The 21,881-nt window shown below is 37.8% G+C and overlaps 1 protein-coding gene across 1 annotated transcript in view; it reads right to left on the reverse strand.

Annotated features, from left to right (window-relative positions):
• The window catches only part of RECK (reversion inducing cysteine rich protein with kazal motifs), a 117,866-nt gene that overhangs the window by 49,288 nt on the left and 46,697 nt on the right, over positions 1-21,881 (reverse strand). Inside the window, 5 exon segments of the mRNA XM_087419503.1 lie at positions 586-798; positions 5,924-6,103; positions 8,358-8,625; positions 10,782-10,979; positions 13,215-13,248. Coding sequence (XP_087275629.1) covers positions 586-798; positions 5,924-6,103; positions 8,358-8,625; positions 10,782-10,979; positions 13,215-13,248 — 893 coding nt within the window.

Consider the following 21,881-nt stretch of genomic DNA (forward strand, 5'->3'; position numbering starts at 1 on the left):
CCACTCACAAAATGTGTGCTAGGAACAGGCCCTAAGGACTATAGTCACTACCTCCTTCACTCATCAAACATTTATAGAATCCCTCTTGTGTGTCACGATTACGCCAATCCCTGCAGAGGAGAAAAAGGAGGATACAAGGAAAAAAGGCACAAAGAAGAATGAGCTCCTCGAGGAGAGCAAAGTCTAACAGAATATAAGACAAATACACAAATTAAAATATAAAAATAGAATTGCGCATTGAGGGTGCTCAATAAATGTTTCTTGGACTAAGTTCCATAAGAGAAGTATAAATAAAGGTCTATAGAAATTCATAGTATGGATAATTACTATCAGCTCGAGCAGTCTGGGAAGATTCCATAGGAATGACTGCTATCTGAGAGGGCTAAGAAGGACAGGCAGTGGGCAAGTGGAGGTGGGGGGAAGAGTATTTCAAGCAGAGGAGGAAAAAGTGGGAAAGCATTTGACATGTGGGGATGATGAGCAAAGGGAAGTGGTGGGAGGGAAAACTCTAAAGATAGGCTGTGAGTGGAGATCACAGAGGGTCTGACCCAAAACTGGAGAGTCACTGTCACGAAAGAAACTTACTTGCAAATAACACTTCCCCGGGATTTACTATGACAAGGTTTAATCTGCAGTGAACAAGCTATTGCTTTCCACATTTCTGGCTGGCACTTTTTAATGTCAAGAACAGGTATGTTGATAAATGGCATCTTTATGCTTCCTTTTTCCCACAGCTTCATGTCGTTCATGGCTCCTTGATCTGACTGAGCATTACAACTCCGGAAAAGTTCTGTTGGCCTAAAGAGAAAAGAGGCCAGAAGGAATCAAGAGGCAATTATTTTCTAGAGAGAAGCAATGCATAAAATCCTGACATACTAATGCATCAGGAAAATCTGATTTTCTTAAAGAAGAAAGTGCATACAACCCATCAAAGGATATCGGCTTTGAACGTATGAAGATTCAATGTAGATGCTACCAATAAGATTCTGATAGCATGTTTTCTCTTTTGGGGGGGGGGGTGAGGAATATTAGCCCTGAACTAACATCTGTTGCCAGTCCTCCTCTTTTTGCTGAGGAAGATTGGCCCTGGGCTAACATCCATGCCCATCATCCTCTACTTTATATGGGACGCCACCACAGCATGGCTTGATAAGTGGTATGTAGGTCAACGCCTGGGATCTGAACCTGTGAACCCCAGGCCGGGGAAGCAGAGCCCACGAACTCAACCATTACGCCACCAGGCTGGGCCCTCATGTTTTCTTTTTAACACAGATTTTTGTGAGGCAGTTAAAAACTTCAAAATGCTGTGGACAGGACTATCATCTCCACCCGTACCATTGTTTTCATTTCACAAAGTAAATAAGCCCAAGTTTTTAAAATTGAGGTACAATTTATAAAAATAAAATGCACAGATTTTTTGGGTACAGTTTGATGTGATTTGACAAATGTGTACATCTGTATAAGCACACCCAAATCAATTAAGGAGCATTTCCATCACCTCAGAAAGTTCTCTTGTGTCCCCATCCAGTCAATGCCCTCCCTGCTGACTGCACCCCAGAGGCCACCACCATTCGTACTCATATTACCCTAGATTAATCTTACCTGTTCTAGAACTTCATATAAATGGAATCCTATTGTATGTACCCTTGGGGTCTGGTGTCTTCAGCTAAACAATCTTTTTGAGATTCACCCATGTTATGTATATAAATTGTTTGTTCATTTTTATTGTAGAGTAGTATTCCATTAATAAAAGCACCACAATTTGTTTATCCTAGCAGTTCTCAACCTTATTGATCTCAGGACCCATTTACACTCTTAAAATTATTGGGTTCTCAAAAAACTTCTGTTTATGTGGGTTAAATCCATCAATATCTATCATATATAACTCAAAACTGAGAGATTTTTAAAGTAGTTAAATCATTTAACTATTGATAATCATAATTCATTTAAAATAATATGCCCATTACATGTTATATAAATAATATTTTTATGAAAAATAACTATATTTTCCAAAACAAAACAAAAATCAGTGAGAAGGGTAGGACTGTTTTATAGTTTTGAAAATCTCTTTCACATCTGTCTTCATAGAAGACAGCTTGATTTTCATACCTGCTCCTGCTGCATTCAGTCTGTTGCTATATCACATCTGGAAAACTCCACTGTTCACTCTTGTGAGAATGAGAGTGAAAAAGGCAAATAACATTTTAGTGTTATTATAAAAATAATTTTGATCTCACGGGGTTTTGGGGACCATGGACCACACTTTGAGAAGGCCGGTTTATTCACTCACCTGTTTGTAGACATTAAGGTTGTTTCCAGTTTTCATGTCTCTTTTCATGGCTACAAATGGGCATTGCTGGGTCATAACTTTCTAAGAAACTGCCAAACTGTTCTCCAAAGTGGTTATACCATTTTAGGCTCTCACCAGCAATGTATGAAAGTTCCGGTTGCTTTACGTGCTGGTCAGTCTTTTAGTTGTAGCCATTCTATTAGTGTGGGTGGTATCCTTTTGGTTTTAATTTGCATTTTGCTAATAACTACTTATGTTGAGCACTTTTCCATGCACTTAACTGGCCATTCGAATATCTTCTTTTATGAAGTGTCTTTCCAGTGTTTTGACTTTTTTTAAAAAGTTGTCTTTTTGCTATTGAGTTGTAAGAACTCTTTATATATTCTGAATATGTCTTTATATGTATTACAAATATTTTCTGCCAGTTTGTGGTTTGCCTTTTCGTTTTTTTTAATAGCCTCTTTTGATGAACAAAATTTTTTAATTTGTAAAATTTATTTATTTGAAGTATTTTATTGGGGTATAATTTACATACAATATAACCCACAGATCTTGACAGTTCAGTTCAGCAAGTCTTGAAAATTGTATTCATCCATGTAATCAAAACTCCAGACAAGACAAAGAATATTTCTATCACCTCATAAAGTTTCCTTATGCCCTCCTATCCCCTTCTACCAAAGGCAATGACTTTCTGATCTTTACCCTCAAAGGTTACTTTTGCCTATTCTTGGACCTTATATATATGGAATTATAAAGAATGTATTTTGTGTCAGGCTTCTTTCACTCAACATAAGAGTCATTCATGTTTTTGGCTTTAACAGCAGTTTGACTTTTTTTTCTTGGTGTGCACTATTCCATTGTTTGGGCACACCACAATATGTTCTTCCATTCCCTTCTTGGTGGATGTTTTATTTCTTTTTCTCCCAACTTTGCATTCTTATGAATAAGGCTTTTTTGGACCTATGTCCATATGAATAAGTCTTTTTTTGGGCATATGTTTCTTGGGTAAATGCTTCGGAATAGAATTGCTGAGTCATAGATTTAACTTTTTAAGAGACTGCAAGAAAACTCTCCACAGTGCTTCAACCCTCTTATACTCCCAGCAGCAAAGTATGAGAGTTCTACTTGCTTCATATGCTTGTCAGTCTTTTAATTTTAGCCATTCTAGTGGGTATGACCAGGTATCTCATTGAGGTTTTATTATTTGCATTCTGCATGGCTAATGAAAATGAACTTTTTCATATATTTAAATGGCTATTTTTGAGGTCTTCTTTGGTGAAGGGTCCTTGAAAGTCTTTTGCCCACTTTTTCACTTGGGTTCTTTGATTTTTTTTTTTTTTAAGTATTTATTGATTTTTTTTTTTTTTTTTTTTTGCAGGGAAAGATTTGCCCTGAGCTAACTAACACCTGTTGCCAATCTTTGTTCGACTTTTTATCATGAGTGTTGTAGGAATTATTTATATATTCTAGATACAAGTCCTTTGTCAAATGTGCGTGTGTGTGCACATGTGATACACTGAACATTTTCTCTCTGATTGTGGCTTGCCTTTTCAAATTTTAAAGTGTCTTTTGGTGAACAAAAGTATTTACTGTTGAACTATAATTCATTAATTTTTTTCTTTATTAATTAGTGCATTTTGTGTCCTCTCCACAAAGTCTTCCCTACACCAAGGTTGTCAAGATACTCCTATGTTTTCTTCCAGAAGCTTTATATTGTAGCTTTTATCTTTAGTTCTATGACCCATCTTGAACGAATTTTTGTGTATGGTGTGAGATAGAGGTTGAGGTTCTTTTTCTTCACACAGATATTCAGTCATTGCAGCATCATTTGTTGAACAGATGTTTCTTTTTGCATTGAACTGCCTTGCTACCTTTGTTGAAAATCATTCTTGCCTCTATTTTGTCCTATTAATCTATTTCTCTGAACTTATGCTAATATTACATTGTTTTAATTTCTGTTGCTTTATAATAAGTCTTGAAATCAGGTACTGTAAGTTCTCTAAATTTGTTCTTTTTTAAAAATTGTTTTAGCTATTCTAGGTCCTTTGTATTTTCATAGAAATTTTGGAATTAACCTGGCTATGTCTATTTTAAAAAGCCTGTTGGGATACTGATTGGGACTGCACTGAATCTGGAGATCACTTTTGGCAGAATTAACGTCTCACTGAATCTGGAGATCAGTTTTGGGAGAATTAACAACAATATTGAGTCTTCTAATCCATGAACATGGTACCTCTCTCCATTTATTTGTTGTCTTTAATTTCTCTCTGCAAAGTTTTCTGGTTTTTAGTGTAGAGTTCTTGCACATCTTTTGTTAAATTTACCCCTAAGTATTTCATGTTTTTTGATGCAATGGTGTAAATTACTTTTTATAAATTTCATCTTCCAATTTTGTTGCTAATATACAGAAATACTACTGTCTTTTGTATATTAACCTTGTATCTTGTGACTTTGTTAAACTCAACGATTTAAGGGGAGTTTGTATGCAGATTTTGGAGCATCTCCTTTTGTGGTTCCCTCCTTTCTGGGATTTGCTGCTTCCATATCCAGCCACTTTGGCAGCCCCAACTCTGATCTCTAACTCCTCGGCCCAAGACTGCTGCTTTTTGCTTGAATTCTATAAGCCAAGCAAGGGGACCGAGAGTGCCCAGGAAGGAAATACTGAATAAACGTGGCTGTCACTCAGTGTAGTTTCATGAGATGTAGCTTTTGGTCACTTTCCAATGCCTTCAAAACAATCTTTTTAAATATTTTGTGCCGAGTTCATAATTGGTATTGGCAGGGGTGTTGGTCTGACACAAACTACTCCACCATGCCAGTAAGGCTAACACTCTATCATCACTTGTAAAGATATCTCAACTTTTACTCAAAATAATAATCTGAATACTTTTAAGAGGATAGGACGTGTGTTAGCTTGAGGTAAACATCCTCTGAACTTCCTTCTGGCCCAAATGAATGATTCTCTTCCTTTTTGCCCTCTTGATCTCCAGGCTGCAGCTCACAAAACCAGCCTCCTCTTCTTCAGTAATTCTCCTTCTCTGGCTTCTCTGATATGGCATTTTCTATGCTTCTGGATGCCCTTTTTCTTTTATTTACTGCTTCTTTAGCCATTAATTCAGGTCTTGGCCCTTATTTTTCTTACCCTACTGAAGACCTTAGGAACATACCTATTCAAATTGCTTCTGTAAAGAAAATATTTTTGTATGAAATAGGGGACTCACTGAGTGGGAACCTCAACTAGTCTGTAGGTCTTTCACAGTAAACTGTCCACAAGAGGGCACCTGGATGACCAAATTGTTCAGTGATTTATTCTACAATGAATTGTTTCCACTGGTGGTGTAGTAGAAGGGAGACAGGAAGAATGGTAGACTAAAGGCAGAAGAGATTCTTCGAATTCTAGAAGCTTGAAGTATTTCTAGATTAGAAAGGATTTGGTTATAGTGCTTCCTTTCCCAGGGGTGATTTACCAGATGGAATATACCATTTAAAGATGAAATCATAAAGAAATAAATACTACTTCCTTTTAACTTGGCAGGAAGAAAATCAGAGTAAAGTGGTCTTTTCACTTATTTAAAAACAAGATAATTAATGATAAAAAATATTTCCATTCCATGTACAATAATTTGCTCCTACCTGTTGTTAAAATTAGTACAGTAAGTAAGGTTTCTACAGCCCAACTGACAAGGTTCCCGAACATCTGCTAAACAGGTCAACATGGACACTTCCACTGGATTATATTCACAAAAGCGATCAAACTCTTGCCAACTCTGTGTATTGCCCCAGCTCATGCTATAAAGTTTAGTGCACAGTTCCCTGAAACAAAAGCACAAATGCAGAAACATATAAACAAAAGCACAAATGCAGAAACATACGGATGAGCCAAATGAATAAATATTTGACTCGCATAAAACGCAAACTCTATGAACTCTAGTTTAGAATATAAATGAGAAAAAAAGTACAAAAACCAAAAGACTAAGATCTATCTCCTAGAATTTAGGGCCAGAAAAAGTGATTTTTCCATGAAAAAGTTAGCCTTCCCTTATCATCCATCTCTTTCCCTTTTGCCATGGTTGCTAGAAAGCTCAGTGCTAAATTTAATGTTTAATTATAGTATTTGTACATCCTTATTCTAAGCACAATTATTTCCCTCTATATATTTCATCTCTCTTCTACCTTTACTTAAAGTAAGGTAAAGCATACAGTTTTGCCTCCACAAAGATATATTCCACTATATTTATGTTCTAATCACAGTAGGCAAAACTATGACATGGTCCTCAGACTTCTTTTAAGAAGCATTATAGACTTAGGGTTCACTAGTTTCTCCCTGAAAAACTATCCTAAAGCCACTCATATTCCTTAAGATATACAAAGATAGCCTACATAAAAAGGCTTATGAATTCCAAAGCTTCTATATACTATTGTTGTATGTATGTATGCTTATTTTCAGTACTTGATGATTACAAAGCAACTCAAGAGCATGTATATAGCTAAAACGGTAAAAGCACCATTTCTAAAGTGCTTTCACACATCATATTCATCAGGTTCATTTTTTAAATTTATAAATGCCATAAAAATGTAAAAAAAAAGTAATACAAAATTTTAATACTACCAAAATATACAAAGTCACGAGTAAAAATTCTCCATGCCTGTCACATTTTATTTGACTCCCCCAAGTATCCCTATGAGGAGAGTATCTTTACTTCTGTTTGTTCATTCACTCTACCAGGGTTTACTGAGTGCCTATTTTGCATGGGGCCCTCTTGGAGGCACTGGACATGCAGTGGTGAATGAAAGAAACAATATTCCTGGCTCTCAATGGAGCTCACACATCATGGGGACGAGGAAGCTGAGATCAAGTTACATTAGATACCTTGATCTGGAAACCAGTCCTTTCTCTAGGCCTTAACTTTCTGTATGACCTTGGAAAGACTGTTTAACATCTCAGAGTTAGTTTTTTATATATAAACAGAAATTATACAAATTGAGACTAATCATAAGATGATACCAATCATTTTATAAGGTTTCACGAGGACAAAATAAGATGGAAGTGAAAGTATTCAGTAAACCATAAAACCTTACATCAAGAGGGCAAACAGTGTTTCTTACTGAAGTTCTTCTGGGATGACACAGCCATTCCAATCTCTAGGGACTACAGGGCACACAGTTTTTTGTGGACATTCAAAGAATTACTCAGTTTCCTTTCCATAAATACATTTATTAATTACTATCAGCAACCCAATTTCCTTAATTATAGGACCAACTTAACTTCTCTTTAAGCCTTTCTGTTAATTTTCTTTGGATATTTTCCAGATTTTTCATATTTTTGGTAAAGTTTGATGAGCTATTCTAGGCACAATTTTTTGGTAAAGGTCCATCCAATTTAGAAGCCACAGGAAAGACTGTTTCACTCCTGGTATATCATATTCATTTCAGGATATTCTAGTAATATGCAGTCCCTTTTCACTCAAAATATCCCTAATAAAGCAAACTTCTCTTTCACCTGTGTTCTAGTATGACCTTCTCTCCATTTATTCTTGTCTCTAGATTGTGTTTCCTCCATCCTATATTTGTATTGTTAATTTTTTATCCCTAAGTGTATCACCCAAATGAATGCCAATACACTGCTATCTAACTTTGGGTCTAAGTGTCAACCCAGGTTACTCACCAATCTATACAAAAGGTTGCTTAAGGTCAAAGTTTCATAATTTAACAAAGAAAATATCCCTTAAATGTCAGATAAAAATATCTTCTAAATTGTAAGCTTACTTAATGATAACCTTGAGGATAGAACCCATATCGCATCATCTTTAAATATTTATTGCCCTGCCAATGCTAATCCTCCATACTCCAAAACACAGTGCTTTTAGCACTCAATGTACAAAAACAATGATTTACGGACACATGAAGCTCAGTAAATACTTGCTGGATGAAAGAATGAAAGATTTTATATCTTCTAAACTCTTAAGTGTATACAGTGCAAGAAAATAACACATATTTGCCAGACTTAAAATCATCAATTAAAATGCTATTTTCTACTGGTTTTAATCAAGGAAATTGAGATACTGACCTACATGTTGAAGTATTTGCTTTAGAACAACAATGCAATTTAGCCCCATCGAGGCCTGTAGAGGGAGGAGGGTGTAGAGTGACTCCAGGGTGAACAGATTGTGAGCTTTCGAGAAAACACTGCCAAAGAGGATCCTGAGGCAAGGGCTGGGTCTTACAACCCTCGATGAGGCCATCCACAATCTCCATTTCTGTTTTCTTAGACATCAGAATTCTCTTGCAGGCATTTTGGCAAGCATGGTCTTCAGCTCTGTCACAGCAATATAAACCTACGTTTCAGAACATAAGTGGCTTAATTAGCTGGTTTTACGTCATGCCCTGCTCAGAACAGAACACGGTGGTGTACTGGAAACCATTACTACTCTGAGTCAAATGTCAGTATCTGCAGGATACAGGGCCTACCAAATTCTCTCTCCATTACTTTGCAGTGTAGCAAATTAGCAAGGAGCTAAAGGTGGACTAGGTATCTGTTACCAGAATTCACCACTGTCCCCAGTCATGAGACCTCTAGCACCATTCCTACATAAGTGAAAGGTCATCCTACACCTAACAAGCCCTCACATGCAAGGTATTTTATGTTCCTGGAAAAGGTATTGTAGATCAAACTGGAACTATTTCATGCTAGAAACGACTGCCTAAAAGGGATTTTGTTCTTGACATAATGAGAGAGATGACATTTTAATAGCAATAACCACAAACACCATATTTCATCACATCATGGGATATAAAGCTTTTAGAAATCTGTGCATATTAATTAATTTAAGTTGTAATTGAAATAATACAACAGCAAACTCTGACAAAATATCAGTTTGCTTCAGCCTTTAATTTTCTACAAAGAATCAGAAAGTAAAAGAACACTTTCAACCAGACTACAGAATTCAGAAGGGTTTCTTTGAGGTACTATTCTCAGGCGTCTTGACTTTTTAAGAAACCTATTCAGACATATCTGTTTGTAGCTTTCTTTTCCAGATTTCCTCTGTATTAGCACAGACATCTGAGATGGTTGTTCTTCTACCCTTAAAACATCGTTCTGCTGTTTTGGGAGCCGCTATCACCTAGGCTCCAGCAGCAGCTCTGGGCAGCCTAATGTCAGTGAAGACAGATCTGCCTTTACAATGAATGAAGGCTGTTTGCGGCAAATGCTCTGTCCTCTGATCTTCATCACACAGCCACACCACAGAAGGTCGTAAGTCTGAGAGTTCTGCTTTACATGCCGGCCAAACAAGGCACACAGCACTGCTTTTGAGTTTACAAAAACAGTATTCACAGCCCAGCATAAATCAAAACATTGGCATCTGGCTTATAAATCTTATAAGTCTTTTGTCAGTTTGGTTAATTAGTGAGTTTTTAAAAGTTTAATCATCTCTAAATGAAGAACATCAATTATAAGACGTACAAAGCTGCAACACTGAAGACTCCATAAGGTGCAGCTTCATTAGGAGGCCTTGATTAAAAAAAGTTATCAGGATCTCTTCTGTTTTTATGATATTTTTTTTTTTTTTGCAGGGAGAGAGTCACGCTGAGCTAACACCTGTTGCCAATCTTCCTTTTTTTTTTTCCTCCCCAGAGCCCCAGTACATGGTGGTATATCCTAGTTGTAAGTCATTCTAGTTCTTCTATGTGAGCCACCACCACAGCATGGCAACTGACAGATAGGTGGTGTGGTTCCATGACCAGGAAGCAAACTCAGGCCGCCAAAGTGGTGAATGTCAAACATTAACCACTAGGTCATCAGGGCTAGCTCGATGATGTTTTTACTGTAAAGTAATAACTGTTCATTGGTAAAAACTGAAACATTACAGATACATAAAATGTGGAACAAATAGGTATAGAACTAAAAATAAATATGTCATACTATACATTTAGTTCTGCAACTTGCTTTATTTGCTTAGTGTATCTTGGAATTCAATGTAAACACACTTGTTTATGTTGGTTGTATAGTGTTGTTATTATATACATATATGATTTATTGAATCAATTTTAATCAATACTCCACTGATGGATCTTTGGGTTATCTCTAATTTTTGTCTATTACCGCCAATGTTGTAGGGAACATCCTTTATATTCATAGATACATTTTCGCAAATTCGTGAGTTTTCTTGAAGGACAAATTCTGAGAAATGGAATTGCTAGATTAAAAGATATGATTAATTTGAAATTCTCACAGTCAAAATTCAACTTCCCCCCAAAATATCCATACCACTGAATTTTCCCAGTGCCTGTTTCTTCATACCTTTGACAGTTCCGTCTTTCTTGGCATCTTTTAGCTGTGACAGTAAAGTCCAAACAGCTAAATCTAAACACCAAAGGAAGTCTGGTGTTTCCCAAATGATCTGGACTACAGATATCTTCAAGAATTTACTTCCTTTTTACAAATTATTTTACCAAAGACCAAAATGAGAGGAAAGTGTAACTTTTTACTTACTATCTGTTGGGTTCCTCATTGGATAAGATTGGGTGTAATTGTTCACACAGTGTATTAATTGTGGACTAATAGAGGCACAATAGTTTTCCACTGCTTTGATCTGAGATGGGCCAGGGGAAGAGTCTGTTCGAAAAATGGCTTGACAGTATTCTCGGCAGTTTGTGTGATGGCCTGCATAACTGCAACAAACTGATCCCACTGGAGGAAGAAAAGGAGATGACATTGAAATGGAACCAGCTATTTGCTAACATTAAATCATCCCCATAATGCTGGAACAATGTGTGTCTTTTTGAATTTGAGAAATAAAACCATACCATAGAAGACAAGTACTGTCTTAAAATCACTCTTAAAACTTAAGATTTTTTACCATCTTAAAACTTAAAATCAACACTACTGGAGGCACAGCCATGGCGACATTCAGGTGCTCACTGGTATAAGAAAGTCACTATCCATCAACTTACAGTCTATAGTCCAGTGGGTCTCAGCAGGAGCAGTACCACCTCCCTGGGAGAATTTGAATGCATGTGGAAGTGTCTCTGGTGTTCATGGTGACTTGGGGGGCCACTGTTGGCTTTTAATGCGTGGGGGTGATGGCTACTGAATGCTCTGCAAAGCGCAGGACAGTCTCACACTACCAAAACTGTCTCCCCAAATGCCAATAGTGCCCATGTTGAGAACCACTAGAACAGCTTCTTTCCATGTTAGATTTGTGGAGATTTACAAACAAACAAAGCAAAGCAAAACAAACAAAACCAAAATAAAACAAAACCCAAAATGCCTCACATTTATACAAACTAAGAGATATCAGGATCATCTCATGAATTTGACAATTATACAACCGTATATCTTGAAACAAAACCCCAAAAGTGCTATACTGTTTAAACATCTCCAAGAATACACCTAAACTGAAACAGTCTTCACCTCACAACTGATATGACCTGCTTGACCTGAAGAGTAAAACCCACATTTGAAATAAATATGATTCTGGACTTACATATTTTTATAAATCAAAGGGGACCGTTTAAGGTATCTGGGCAGAGCTAGATAAGTGGCTAGGGGTGCAGATGGGGGATTTATAATGGAGAAGAGCAAGAGACTCCCACAGGAGAGGCTAAGGGGTCTGCAGGAGGCTGAAGGGAGCCAAGGCAGAGGTATGGCAGGAAAAGGTTAAGAGAAAGGCAGGTAGGAAATCTCTGAAAATTATTAGAGATGGTTGTGGAGGAACCAGAATCAGGTTTCTGGTGAATTCCACAGACCAGGAATGAGCAGGGAATGCAGGCAACTTCCAGAAATAATGATAATGATAAAATCATATACAAATTAACGAAACTAGGACTGAACTGATGTAGGACAAGCCTCAGTTTCCCGGACCAGGAAACTGTTTCATACCTACTGCACCACCTAAGTTTTTGACTTGTAATTACTACCAAACTTACTGTGAGCATTGCTGAATTCTTCATTTTCAGCACAAAGAACAATTAATGGTTACATTTATCACTGTCAACCTCACTGAGGATAAACTGGGGGTTGGGGAGGGGATGCTGAGGACAGAAGAGATACAAGTGAGAACAGGAAGGATGCCTATCTTCTGATTCCCCCATTATGCTGGCTTCTTCACCAGTGTCGGGGGACATAAGATTACATGCCGGAGACTATCTGGGAAATCCTGAACTAAGCCCCAGTTAGAAAGGGTAGAAGACAAAGTACAGACAGCCAATATTTCTCATCACTTTGATACACCCCACTGCCAAGCTAATCTAAACAACTCCTTGTTCCTTGTTCCTCAGATGTGTTTCCCCATCGCTAACCATTCTCATTATTCCCTTCACCTGGAACGTCCTTCCTCCAGTCTCCGCTGTTCATATCTTGTCCATCCTTCCAGGCCCAGCTCAGCTACCAAGTCACCTTTAGCACCCCTGCAGGGTGTGATCCCTACTTCCTCTGAACTTCCACAGCCCTTTATCAGTCACGCTATCCCACATCCACCGTGTCCCAGCGTTCTTTGTGCACAGGTTGTGTCCCCCACAGATGTGCGTCTGCCCCACACAGAGCACGTAGTCAATGAACGTCTGCTGAATGAACTGAGAGGTAGCCCTCACCAAGTGCTACACTGTGTCACGTGGGAGCGAGTACCTTCTGAAAGTGATCCTATTTATTCAAGTGGGGCATGCTCTCCTCTAGCACATCTAGCACTAGTAGCTGCTTTGTAAATCTGCAGTTAGGACAGGGGAATTGCTATAATTCAAGAATGGCCTGAACACTCCAGAGGAAAGAGCCTATCAGAATCCTGCTGTGTACATTACTTCCGATGGCTTACTGACAGCCTAAGTTATAACACCAGGGTCTTGGCAATATGTATAACAGCTAAATCACATTCTTTAAACTGTGTTTTGCTCTTTGGACTGCTAATATAATCATCAACAATATACTTACTTTCATTTCTGCTAATGCAACTGAAAAGAGCATTCTGTAAATTAAAGAAAAACAAACAAACAGACATTAACAACACATGGAATTTCTAATTTTATTCCACTTTATTGTTATATGGAAATCAAGATGTCAAACTATTTAATTCTTCTCTAAATCCAAGACTGAAAACAGACGTTATGAGATGGCATCCTGGTGAAAAGGGAAATCATCTTCCAACACACAGTGGGGATCAAGATTATCTCTCGAGCCATAAGCTGACTACATTAGAGCAATCAAGTTTATGTAAACCTGTACCAATGTGTATATCTGGGGGAATTTACAATGTATTAACCTCAATGATTCCTTGTAGTATATAATAAAGGACATTTAGGGAAATATATATTTCACATAACCACTGCATTTTAGAGCTGAAAGGACCTTAGAGATCATCTCTAACTGTTCTCAAACATGGCCATGCACTACAATCAGTTGGGCTTCCTAGGCCTTACCCTAGACTACACAATCAGAACCTGGGAGGGAAGCACAGAAATCTAAATTTTAAACAAGGCTTCAAAGATACTTCTTACGTAGCCACCCTGGGGCCAGAGATGGGGAATCTCACTTCCATTTTACAGACGAAGAAACCATTTCCTCAGCAGGGGAGAGACTGACCCAGGTCACAGAGCAAGTCAAAAGCAGAGACTGAGACTAGAATTAGTGTTTCTAGAGCTCTTAGATCACTTAGATCAGATGTTTAGAAAACATCACACTAATTTAAGTCACTGTAGGAAAATAAGACGCAAACCAAGACAAAAAAAATTCCTTGTACAAAGCCATTTGGACATTCAGGGCATGTCGACTATGATTAATATTACTCACAAGTGGAAGAGAATGAATTCTTCAAAGAAATATTATGGGCATAAATAAAAGGTAGATGGAAATCAAGCGCAACCTTATTGTTGAATACAGATGATTGTGGCTTTTAATTGTAGCTAACCCACAAGCCAGCTATGTGATCTGGATTTGTTAAAGGACCAGCTTCACTGACATTTAAAACCTACCTTCAAGTATCCCTCTATGTAGTTGTATGAAGCTGTACTGCATTCATTTTCTCCACTAAATAATATTTCATTGTAGGAATAAACCACACTTGATTTATCCATTTAAAGCAAAACAAAACAAAAACCCCAGGCTTCATAGATAAGGTGTTCACCCAGTATGAATTCTTTCTGCTAGAGATCTCATCAAACAATATAAATGTATTCACCCAGTATGAATTCTTTCTGCTAGAGATCTCACCAAACAATATAAAACTAGTGAAAATTAAATATTCTTGGTGTTTCTCTAATAGTGATCTCTCTTCATCCATGTTTGTTTGTGACTTTTCAGCTACTGGTTATAGATAGTCCTCTATTTTGATTCAATAGTTTCAGGAACAGTTTCCATAAAATGATCTAAATCAACATTAAAAAGCAATCTGCTACCAACTTTCCAGCCTCCTTCGATTGGGTGAATACAATTCTCATTGCCCTTCTCTTTCTTTTTTTTTTTTTTTTTTTTTTTTGCTGAGAAGGATTCGCCTTGAGCTGACATCTGTTGCCAATCTTCCTCTATTTTATACGTGGCTCGCTGCCACAGTATGGCTGATGAGTGGTGTAGGTCTGTGCCTGGGATCTGAACCCACAAACCTGGGCCACCAAATCAGAGCATGCCAAACTTTAACCACTACACCACAAGGCCGCCCCAAGCCCTTCTCGTTCTCATAAGCTCATTTGTTCCTTTGGGTTTTGGCTTTTTCACTTGTACCTGAAGAAATGTGCTTATCTTGGTGGCTGTCCTGGGTTGCATTCCTGGTCTGACTTCCATTTTTGGTATTCTTCAATTTACGCTTAAAGTCTCTAGAGCAGTGGTTCTCAACAGGGGTGATTTTGCTTCCCGGGGGACATCTGGCAATGTCTGGAGACATTTTTGGTTGTCATAACTGGTGGGGGGGGGGGTTGGCAGAAGCGTAAGTGCTACTGGCATCTAGTGTGTAAGAGGAGTTCAGAGATCCTGCTCAACAGACTACAACGCACAGGACACCTCCCCACAATAAAGGATTATTCAGCCCCAAACGTCAACAGTGCCAAGGCTGAGAAACTCTGCTCTAGAGACTTACAAATTTGTCCAAGCTGGCTTTTTAAAAATTTGACCTTACAAATAAAAGAAGTATCACTCTGGGTCAGCCTTGTGGATCACGTAGCTTCAGAGAGAAGTACTAAAAAGACACAAAACCTGAAAAATGTCAGAGATCATCTAAACCAACTCCTTATTTGACAGGAGCCACAGACTGAGGCCTAGAAAGGAGAAATACTTAGGGACCCTAGCTTTCACCCACAAACAGGTAGGCAAACTATGGCACACAGGCCAAATCTTGCCCACTGCCTGTGACTGGTAAATAAAGTTTTATTGGAACACAGTCACACCCATTCATTTACATAGTGTATATGGCTACTTCACACTATGATGGTAGGTTGAGCAGACAGAGACCATATGGCCTGCAAGCCTAAAATATTTGCTATCCAACCCTTTACAGAAAAAGTTTGCCAACCCCTGATGTAGAAGAAGGGCACAGCTGTCTCCCTTGATGTCACATCCAGAGCTCAGAGATGTTCCCTAAGCATTTCTCATTTCTCTTAATGTTCATTGATAGACCTTTCATGCACAGGTTTACCCTCATTCGTTGAATAAAAACTTTTATATTTCCACATGGCAGCACCTCTAGTGTTAATAAACACTGTTTTTACATCTCTATCTTCATCTTAACCAATTTTAAGGTTTAAAAGAATGGTTCTTCATTCAAGTATACTGGTATTTGATGAATTCACCCATTCTCTGTTGCTTACTTTATACTCATCATTATTTCATAGACTCTAATCATAGCCCCCTATTTGATAAAAGATTCCTAACCTTAAGTAACTATACCTAGGTATAAACTATACCTTACATAGTGATATCTAAGGTACAACCTTTTCACTTTTCTACCTTTTCACTGCTTAAATTATTGCTGATTCATTTGACAAGGCTTAAGACATGCATGTAATGAGTTACAGCATTAACTTAAAGTTTCTTCATTTCTTAAGACAGCCAATCTTGGGGTCTTAGTAAAGTCAATTTTCGTCTTTCAAATGTCTGATCACCTTCTGGTGGCAAAAGCAGGATGGAACTGAGGGTTTATACTCACTTGTATGGAGCCTCTTTGGACCTTCTGCCACCAATACCACCCCCCTGTGCCTCCATATACCAGTTCCCTCACTCCACTCATCTTACTCTAGAAAGATCAAAATTATGGTGTTACTGAGGTCAGGATCTACCACAACCTCAGAGACCCAAAGAACATGTCAGGGTACTGGAGTTGAGAGGGTCCCAAGAGATCTTCCAATCCAAAAGCCTTCACTACACAGCTGGAAAGACAGACGTACACAGGAAGCGGAGGGCAGAGCGGGGCTAGAACCCAGACTGCTCGGCCACTGCTCTCCCAAGACGATACACTATAAGAAGACTTTGCATTATTTTTCTGAAAGCAGCCAAGGCAAGGATGAAATTATGTCCACAGAGTAACTATTTGAACAGTCTCCTATTTTTAAAATCAGCACTGTAAATTGTGAAAAAAAAAAAAAACATTTTCTTGAGATTAATCTTATTTCCCCTTAAAAAATTTGATTATGAAGTCTTTCCTCGGGCAACTGCTTTCATTAACCAGTTCCCTGCCCTCCGCCTACTCCCACTGGTTTTACAGAACTGCAACAAGCCCTTCCACCTCATGCTGGAAGCAGGTACCTGTGGGCAAACCTGGCAGAACACCAAAGTACAGAGTGACATGGAGGTCAAGGGTACCTATGTGATCCTTCCATGCCACACTGACCTTCCTTTTGGGGGGAAGAGCCATTGGGGTGCATCTGGGCAGTGGACTCTGCGGGTCCAACCTTTTTTTTTTTAATTTTTTGTTTATTGCAGTAAATTGGTTTATAACATTGTATAAATTTCAGGTGTACATCATTATACTTCTATTTCTGCATAGATTACATCATGTTCACCACCCAAATACTACTTACAACCCATCACCACACACATGTGCTGAATTATCCCTTTCGCCCTCATCCCTCACCCCTTCCCCTCTGGTCACCACCAATCCAATCTCTGTCTCTATGTGTTTGTTTGTTGTTGTTATTATCTACTGCTTAATGAGTGAGATCATACGGTATTTGACCTTCTCCCTCTGACTTATTTCACTTTGCATGATACCCTCAATGTACATCCATGTTGTCACAAACGGCTGGATTTCATCGTTTCTTATTGCTGAGTAGTATTCCATTGTGTATATATACCACATCTTTATCCACTCTCCCTTGATGGGCACTTAGGTTGCTTCCAAGTGCCCAAGAATAGCGCTGCAATGAACACAGGGGTGCATGTATCTTTACCAATTGGTGTTTTCAAGTTCTTTGGATAAATACCCAGCAGTGGAATAGCTGGATCATATGGTACTTCTATCCTTGATTTTTTGAGGAATCTCCATACTGTTTTCCATAGTGGCTGCACCAGTTTGCACTCCCATCAGCAGTGTATGAGAGTTCCCTTCTCTCCACATCCTCTCCAACACATGTTGTTTCCTGTCTTGTTAATTATAGCCATTCTGACGGGCGTGAGGTGATATCTCATTGTAGTTTTGATTTGCATTTCCCTGATAGTTAATGATGTTGAACATCTTTTCATGTGCCTGTAGGCCATCTGTATATCTTCTTTGGAGAAATGTCTGTTCAGGTCTTTTGCCCATTTTTTAATTGGGTTGTTAGTTTTTTTGTTGTTGAGATGCATGAGTTCTTTATATATTTTAGAGATTAACCCCTTATGAGATGTATAGTTTGCAAATATCTTCTCCCAATTGTTAGGTTGTCTTTTTGTTTTGTTGATGGTTTCCTTTGCTGTGCAGAAGCTTTTTAGTTTGATGTAGTCCCATTTGTTTATTTTTTCTATTGTTTCTCTTGCCCAGTCAGACATGGTGCTTGAAAATATGTTGCTAAGACCGATGTCGAAGAGCGTACTGCCTATGTTTTCTTCTAGAAGTTTCACAGTTGCAAGTCTTACATTCAAGTCTTTAAGCCATTTTGAGTTAATTATGGTGTATGGTGTAAGGTAAGGGTCTATTTTCATTTATTTGCATGTGGCTGTCCAGTTTTCCCAGCACCATTTGTTGAAGAGACTTTCTTTTCTCCATTGTATGTTCTTGGCTCCTTTGTCGAAGATTAGCTGTCCATAGATGTGTGGGTTTATTTCTGGGCTTTTGATTCTATTCCATTTAATTGTGTGTCTGTTTTTGTGCGAGTAAAATGCTGTTTTGGTTACTATAGCTTTGTAGTATATTTTGAAATCAGGGAGTGTGATACCTCCAGCTTTGTTCTTTTTTTCTCAGGATTCCTTTAGCTATTTGGGGTCTTTTGTTGTTCCATACAAATTTTAGGACTCTTTGTTCTATTTCTGTGAAAAATGTTGTTGGAACTTTGATAGGGATTGCATTGAATCTATAGATGGCTTTAGGAAGTATGGACATCTTAACTATGTTAATTCTTCTAATCCAAGAGCACGGAATACCTTTCCATTTCTTTGTGTCTTCTTCAATTTCTTTCAGCAATGTTTTATAGTTTTCAGTGTACAGATCTTTCACCTCTTTGGTTAAGTTTATTCCTAGGTATTTTATTCTTTTTGTTGCAATTATAAATGGGATAGTATTCTTAATTTCTCTTTCTGCTACTTCGTTGTTAGTGTATAGAAATGCAACTGATTTTTGTATGTTGATTTTGTATCCTGCAACTTTACCGTATTCATTTATTACTTGTAAAAGTTTTCTGGTGGATTCTTTAGGGTTTTCTATATATAAACTCATGCCGTCTGCAAATAGTGACAGTTTCACTTCTTCCTTTCCAATTTGGATCCCTTTTATTTCTTTTTCTTGCCCGATTGCTCTGGCTACGACTTCCAGTACTATGTTAAATAGGAGTGGTGACAGTTGGCATCCTTGCCTGGTTCCTGTTCTTAGAGGGATAGCTTTCAGTTTTTCACCATTGAGGATGATATTAGCTGTGAGTTTGTCATATAAGGCCTTCATTATGTTCAGGTACATTCCTTCTATACCCATTTTATTCCGAGTTTTTATCATAAATGGATGCTGTATCTTGTCAAATGCTTTCTCTGCATCTACTGAGATGATCATGTGATTTTTATTCTTCATTTTATTAATGTGGTGTATTACGTTGATTGATTTGCGAATGTTGAACCATCCCTGAATACCTGGAATAAATCCCACTTGATCATGGTGTATAATCTTTTTAATGTATTGCTGTATGCGATTTGCTAGTATTTTGTTGAGGATTTTTGCATCGATGTTCATCAGTGATATTGGCCTGTAATTTTCTTTTTTTGTGTTGTCCTTGTCTGGTTTTGGTATCAGGGTAATGTCAGCTTCGTAGAATGAGTTAGGGAGCTTCCCCCTCTCCTCAATTTTTTGGAAGAGTTTGAGAAGGATAGGTATTAAGTCTTCTTTGAATGTTTGGTAGAATTCACCAGGGAAGCCGCCTGGTCCTGGACTTTTATTCTTGGAGAGGTTTTTGATTACTGTTTCGATCTCCTTACTGGTGATTAGTCTATTCAAATTCTCTACTTCTTCTTGATTCAGTTTTGGAAGGTTGTATGATTCTAAGAATTTATCCATTTCTCCCAGATTGTCTAATTTGTTGGCATATAGCTTTTCATAGTATTCTCTTATAATCTTTTGTATTTCTGATGTGTCTGTTGTAATTTCTCCTCTTTCATTTCTCATTTTCCTTATTTGAGCCTTCTCTCTTTTTTTCTTGGTGAGTCTAGCTAAAGGTTTGTCAATTTTATGTTTTCAAAGAACCAGCTCTTGGTTTTATTAATTTTTTCTACTGTGTTTTTGGTCTCTATTTCATTTATTTCTGCTCTGATTTTTATTATTTCCCTTCTTCTACTGATTTTGGGCTTTGTTTGTTCTTCTTTTCCCAGTTCCTTTAGATGCATTGTTAGATTGTTTATTTGAGATTTTTCTTGTTTGTTGAGATAGCCCTGTATTGCTATAAACTTCCCTCTTTTGTTTATTGCAGTAACATTGGTTTATAACATTGTAAAAATTTCAGGTGTACATCATTGTACCTCTATTTCTGCATAGATTACATCATGTTCACCACCAAAATACTAATTACAACCCATCACCACACACATGTACCCAATTATCCCTTTCACCCTCCTCCCTCCCCCCTTCCCCTCTGGTAACCACCAATCCAATCTCTGTCCCTATGTGTTTGTTTATTGTTGTTATTATCTACTACTTACTGAAGGAAATCATACGATATTTGACCTTCTCCCTCTGACTTATTTCACTTTGCATCATGCCCTCAATGTCCATCCATGTTGTCACAAATGGCTGGATTTCATCGTTTCTTATGGCTGAGTAGTATTCCATTGTGTATATATACCACAGCTTTTTTATCCATTCGTCCCTTGATGGGCACTTAGGTTGCTTCCAAGTCTTGGCTATTGTGAATAAGGCTGCAATGAACACAGGGGTGCATGTACCTTTGCAAATTGGTGTTTTCAAGTTCTTTGGATAAATACCCAACAGTGGAATAGCTGGATCATATGGTAGTTCTATCGTTGATTTTTGAGGAATCTCCATACTGTTTTCCATAGTGGCTGCACCAGTTTGCACTCCCACCAGCAGTGTATGAGAGTTCCCTTCTCTCCACAACCTCTCCAACACATGTTGTTTCCTGTCTTGTTAATTATAGCCATTCTGACGGGCGTGAGGTGATATCTCATTGTAGTTTTGATTTGCATTTCCCTGATAGTTAGTGATTTTGAACATCTTTTCATGTGTCTGTTGGCCATCTGTATATCTTCTTTGGAGAAATGTCTGTTCAGGTCTTGTGCCCATTTTTAATTGGGTTGGTAGTTTTTGTTGTTGAGATGCATGAGTTCTTTATATATTTTGGAGATTAAGCCCTTATCAGATGTATGGTTTGCAAATATCTTCTCCGAATTGTTAGGTTGTCTTTTCGTTTTGTTGATGGTTTCCTTTGCTGTGCAGAAGCTTTTTAGTTTGATGTAGTCCCATTTGTTTATTTTTTCTATTGTTTCTCTTGCCGGTCAGATGTGGTGTTTGAAAAGATGTTGCTAAGACTGATGTCGAAGAGCGTACTGCCTATGTTTTCTTCTAGAACTTTCACAGTTTCAGGTCTTACATTCAAGTCTTTAATCCATTTGGAGTTAATTTTTGTGTATGGTGTAAGGTAAGAGTCTACTTTCATTTTTGCATATGGCTATCCAGTTTTCCCAACACCATTTGTTGAAGAGACTTTCTTTTCCCCATTGTATGTTCTTGGCTCCTTTGTCAAAGATTAGCTGTCCATAGATGTGTGGGTTTATTTCTGGGCTTTCGATTCTATTCCATTGATCTGTGTGTCTGTTTTTGTGCCAGTACCATGCTGTTTTGGTTACTATAGCTTTGTAGTATATTTTGAAATCAGGAGTGTGATACCTCCAGCTTTGTTCTTTTTTCTCAGGATTCCTTTAGCTATTCGGGGTCTTTTGTTGTTCCATATAAATTTTAGGATTCTTTGTTCTATTTCTGTGAAAAAT

This window comes from Ceratotherium simum, chromosome 29 (genome assembly GCF_057802395.1).
Source record: "Ceratotherium simum simum isolate JZ-2026a chromosome 29, ASM5780239v1, whole genome shotgun sequence".
Classification (NCBI taxonomy): domain Eukaryota; kingdom Metazoa; phylum Chordata; class Mammalia; order Perissodactyla; family Rhinocerotidae; genus Ceratotherium; species Ceratotherium simum.